Here is a 5460-nt window from a genome sequence, read left to right as displayed (position 1 = left end):
TGTCCTGTAATAAAAAATGTTAAAACCTTAAGACGTCTTATAAGAAAATTAAAAAAAATATTTATGAACATTTATAATATTGCTCAAAATATATTATGAATTTTTTTATTTTATAATTTAATCAAGCAAAATATTAAAATCTAAAAGTTAAATTAATCTTTACCGAGTGATTAATTAAGAAAAGATTAGGGCATGTATACCTAACATGCAGGCTAACACATATTAAATGGAAGGTATTAATAGGGGGCTGTGCGTTAAAAAAGGTGCTACAAGGAAAGCAGATTTGATTGATTGGGCCGTAGGTAGGAGGAGGGGGAAGCAAGTCCGGGTCCAGAAGGTGGTGACAAAGAAGAGCAGCAAAATTGCCATTGGAATTCACCGATTCCATTCATTCGGGAATCAGAATTAGGGTTTGCAATTGCATCTCGTGATTGAAGGGAAACAAGGATGTGGCACGAAGCGCGGAGGTCGGAGAAGAAGGTGCACGACATGATGGACGCGGCTCGCAAAAGAGCGCAGCGCCGAGCAGTTTACCTCGCCAAGCGACGCGGCGATCCTCAGCAATCTATTCAGCTCGTTGGCTTTCGTTCCCGAACCTATCGCGACGACGCTCTTTACCAAGCCACTCAGGATCAACAAGGCCTGTTAGTTTCTCTTATTCCTCACTTTTCTCGTCAATTTAATATAAAAAAGTAGACGTAGAAATTCTGTTTGCATGTTCTATGAATTTACTTGATCTGCTGATTCGTTTGTGTCTCAGGATACCTTGGAATGGGAAACAGGATGTATTGATTGATAGGTGCGAGTTTTCTACTGTGCTTGTGTGTTTTTCTATGTATTTGATTAATAATGTGAAATTGATTGCCAATTCCATGCGTTTGCAGATTTGATGGACGTGCTCTCCTTGATTTCATTCGAGATTCCAGTTTTAGACGCGTTCAGGAGAAATCTGAAGAAGAAGAAGAGTTAGAAGAGTTTGTTAATTTTGAGCGATATCGGGATTTAATAAAGCATCGGCGTAGAGGATGTCGGTACTTTTTTATTTCGTGGCGACGTGTTTGATTCCCATAACCTTTTGTAGTGTGATTACTGTTGTTTTATGTATTTTTTCTATTCCTTTAACGTTGTTTATTCTTGATGAGGCAATGCGAGACTAAAGGTTCTATTGTTTGGAAGCTAATCTGATATCTATGGTTTAGTTTTGAAGTTGAATTTACAAACTAGGTTTTTTGTTTTTGAAATTTTAACAGTTACTGACGAGGAGGCTTTGCAACATGTAAACCAAGAGATGGAGGCCAAGGCTGCTGCTCCATTTGTATCTGACAGGTTCAACGAGATTCCTTTCTTTCCTAGTTAACTAGTCATTTAGTCATTTGATGTCATATCTAAAAGTAGCATTAATTTATCAGTATATGTGCATATACATGGTTTGCTAATGGAAGAATAAGTTTGAGTTGATTTCTAAGTTCTTAATCCTTAGAATCAGATGGACCAGAAACATCTGCTAACAATAATTTGTTTCCATGAAAATTCTGATTATACTATGGAGCATTGTTTCCTGAAAATTGTTTGTAGTTTCTACCGTGGATATGTTATCTATGTCGTTTTGTAGTTGGTTGTTGGAAGATTAGTTCTAAAATACTGTTCATGAAATAGCTTATGATCCATGTTATTTTAAAACTGAATTCTTAGTAATTAGTAGTAATAACTTATATTTGCGACTTTATATGACGTGCTGTTAGTATTCTTCATGGTAGATGATAGATGATCTAATATTGTTTATTTTAATGTGCATTTGTAGATCGAATTTGACACAGACTGCTGCTAGCAAAGGATCTTACTCGCAGGTTGGGTTTTCTTATGATGGGAATGGAAAAGAAGAATCCCAAATTTCAGATGATGATGATAATGATAATGAGGAAGATGAAGATGATGAGGATGACGAGGATTTTAACAGTGATGATAGCAATGATGAAGGAATGGAAATAATTGCAAAAGAATATGGGGTTAAAAGGTATGGTTGGCTTGTTTACATGGATAAGAAAGCTAAAGAGGAAGAAAAGAGGCAAAAAGAGATGATCAAAGGTGATCCTGCAATTGTAAGTGAAAATGTTCATAGTAAGAATGGAATAATGGTTTGGTCATTCATATTTAAAGATGTCTAAATAGATGTTTTTTGATGTTATATTATGAAATTTGTAGAGGAAGATGAGTCGTAAGGAAAGAAGGAAGGCTTCTCAGATTGAAAGGGAGAGAGAGAGAGAAGCCACAAGGATATCTGGAACTCGTGTGCTGCATCATGACCCCTACCGGTAGAAAATATTGATACTTTCATCCTTCTGATTGAGTGGCGAATATATGAAATTTGTTTCTACTAACAAATGGGATTACTGATTAATCTTGCATACCATTCTTAATGATGCACATACTATATGCATGCAGGGAATCTAGGCAAAGTCCCACATATGAAGCCTATTCTCGATCTAGAAGGTACAGCACTGTTTTTCTAGTTCTCTCTGTATGATATCATTACATCTATTCATTTTTTTTTATACTTTCTGTGAAGTAAATTTTATTGGGTGTTCTTTGGCATTTTTAATTTACAGGTCAAGGTCCAGATCGCGATCCTACTCTCCATCATACTCTAGGCGTTACTCACGAAGTGGTCATTCCGATGATATTCACCGAAGCAAACCAAGGACTCCTAAAATAGAGTACATAACTGAATTTGGGGGCTCTGGAGAAGCAGATCAACCCAGGCCTGAAGGATTTTCTCCACCACGATCTCCTACATCTCAAGTTGATACGTTAAACCGGTCGGAGCACTGGACCTTTAATTCTTGCCAAGATAGATTGGACAGTCTTTTCTCTGCGCAGCATATCTCCCATATTGTTGCCTGAGGCAATTTTTTGTGATTTAGAATAGATCAGGACTAGGATTGTCGGGGTAACTGCCAAGAGGAGGAGGGAGGAGGGAGGAGGGAGGAGGCTTCCTATTTGAAGCTCATTGTTCCCTGAAATGAATTTTGCATAACTACCTGTGAGTTGCATGGAAATATTGCAATTGCTTTATCTTATACCTCCACTGTCTTGCAGGCCACCATCTGGTTGCATACTTGAGGCATTGCACGTTGATCCTGCTTCTGGTGTATCTATTGATAAGGATAAGGGCACTAAAGTCTTGAAGCAATCAGTAAGGTATGCCATCACCCAACAGTGTATATGTGAACGGGCTTTTTATTATATATGGTTTTTGTGGTATCCTCTGCTTATTGACCATTAAATTTTGTATTGATATTTGTTCTATATCTGTCCAACATTTAAAACTGCCAGTCAGTCATATGGGTACCATAAAAATATTCCCTGACATTCTTTATTTCATTCAGCTTATTTTATCTGGTTATTAGAAAGGGATTCCACTCCCTGATCTGAGTTGATTGAATACCTATTCATTTGTTATATTTTTAATTGTTGCGGTTCTCTTCTCCACAGTGCATCTTCGGCATTAGCAAAATTGAAGGCAGGTGGTTCTGGAGGGCCCTTAAAACATCAAGGGGAGAAGAAAGAGACTCCTCAAGAAAGGCTTAAAAGAATCATGAACAGGCAGCTAAACAAACAAAGTATGACTGTTTGAATAATTTATTATAATTATTGATAATAGAAATCTTCAATTTTCATTTTATTATTATTTTTAGGGGTGGGTATAGTGGTATTTATGTGAATTTGGTATCAGTTCATGATATGTATATATATATATATATATATATATATATATACATATGTCTATAACTTTTTGCCTGTGCAGTTAAAAAGGATACTGCTGCAGAACAAGCCAAGAAAAGGGAACAGGAACGGCAAAGGCAGGAAAAGCTTGCTGAAACTAGTCGGTTGAGTCGATATAGACGCCGAAGCCGCAGTAGGAGTTACAGCCGTTCTCCTCCAAGGTATTTTGAACACAATTTGCACAAATTAGATGCTTTAGTGTCGTTAACGGATTCACAAGATAAAAAACAGTAACCTTCAATTTAATGAAATGGTTCAGCTTACACTACTTTAAAACCCAAATTGACTCATGTTAGGGTTGGCCATATTTGTCTTGCCAAAATTCCAAGAGGAAAATCAGTTTTTACCATTGTTAATTTGTGTTAGACACTTTCTCTGGTTTATTGCACACAAAGCCATGGATTCAGGTGCTATTCTTGTTATTTTCAGCTGTTATGTTATCGTTTATCCTGTTTGAAGTGTGCTAGCCACAGTGCTAATACTCTGTAATTGATTAAGACTTAGGATACTCGCCGGATTTATAATGTGTTACTTGCACTGTTGCACATCACCATGAAGGTGTTGATAGACTTTTAAGATTGTCTTGATGATTAGTGGAATGAATAATTATCAGTAAGTTATTGTTATTTCAACAATGGAGTCATGTTTTGCTTTTCCGCTGGTTAACTAACATTGAGGTTATATGAATATTTCAGAAGATACAGGCGCAGTAGAAGTCCAAGTAGAAGCAGGGGTTCCAGAAGATATTATTCTAGTTCTCGTTCTCGATCCCCTTCTCGCACTCGTTCCCGCTCTCGGTCCCGCTCCCGTTCTCGCTCACCTTATTCTCGCTCTCCCGGGTAATCAATTGTTTTGGTTTTCATTTGCTGTGCCATGAAATTTTTTCCACAGCATCTTCTCAATCATTGAGAAAATAACATTTCAGGATAAGAAACCGATCAAGGCACTGATGGAATGCTGTATGCATGTAGCTGAGGAAGTTTGTGCAATTTGTTTATAATATGGAGGGAAACACTTGCCGATGTATTTAGTTGAGTTGTGTGGTGTTGAAGTTGCGGTATGCAATCTTTCCGAACATTTCAATTTTGTATTTGGTAATGTATATTTATATTTAACATTATCGAATTATAAGTAATTTGATGTCTCTAAAGTCGTATCAGGTGTCCATATTTTTCGCATAAGAAAATCACATTTCACTCCTGGTTGAATTAAAATTTATTTAGATTCCTTGAAGTGAGTCTTGAAAAGAATGATTATTGAATTGTAATATAATATAGTATGATAATTTGATTTTGAATGTCCCAGTCTCGTTGGTGATCCGAATAAATGTACACGCCTCTCCAACCAATTATAATATTTTTCTTGAAAAAAGAGATTTTTATTTTTTCCATTAAATATTCGTGTATGATGGCATATCCTAACTAATATTAACCTCGTCAGCTTTAAACAGGCAGACAGTTTTGCGCACAAAAAATCGATTTATGGGATAATTGAATGTTACAGTGCAGCAGAAATTTTTTGTTCTTTAAAATAAAGATACATGATATATTAAAGTATTAATCGGATTTAAATATTTATTAATTATTGTCAACCTGATTTAACTTGCGGAAGTGAATCGATTATCTTTGATGTGGTAAATTAAGGCAATAGTCAAAGGAAACAGAACTGCACATATCA

General features: G+C 36.2%; 1 protein-coding gene across 1 annotated transcript; it reads left to right on the top strand.

Moving 5' to 3' along the window:
• Nucleotides 1-243: 243 nt before the first annotated feature.
• LOC113868428 (CLK4-associating serine/arginine rich protein) lies at nt 244-5076 on the top strand. The gene is made up of 13 exons (XM_027504002.1): nt 244-644; nt 761-799; nt 885-1027; nt 1251-1326; nt 1802-2099; nt 2203-2312; nt 2443-2490; nt 2607-2816; nt 3097-3198; nt 3493-3620; nt 3806-3944; nt 4479-4622; nt 4709-5076. Exons 1-13 carry the CDS (start codon nt 448-450, stop codon nt 4731-4733), a joined length of 1659 nt encoding a protein of 552 aa, XP_027359803.1. The 5' UTR covers nt 244-447; the 3' UTR covers nt 4734-5076.
• The last annotated feature ends 384 nt before the right edge of the window (nt 5077-5460 follow it).

This window comes from Abrus precatorius, unplaced genomic scaffold, assembly GCF_003935025.1.
Source record: "Abrus precatorius isolate BTA unplaced genomic scaffold, Abrus_2018 Scaffold6, whole genome shotgun sequence".
Classification (NCBI taxonomy): domain Eukaryota; kingdom Viridiplantae; phylum Streptophyta; class Magnoliopsida; order Fabales; family Fabaceae; genus Abrus; species Abrus precatorius.
This window is presented reverse-complemented; position numbering and strand designations above follow the sequence as displayed.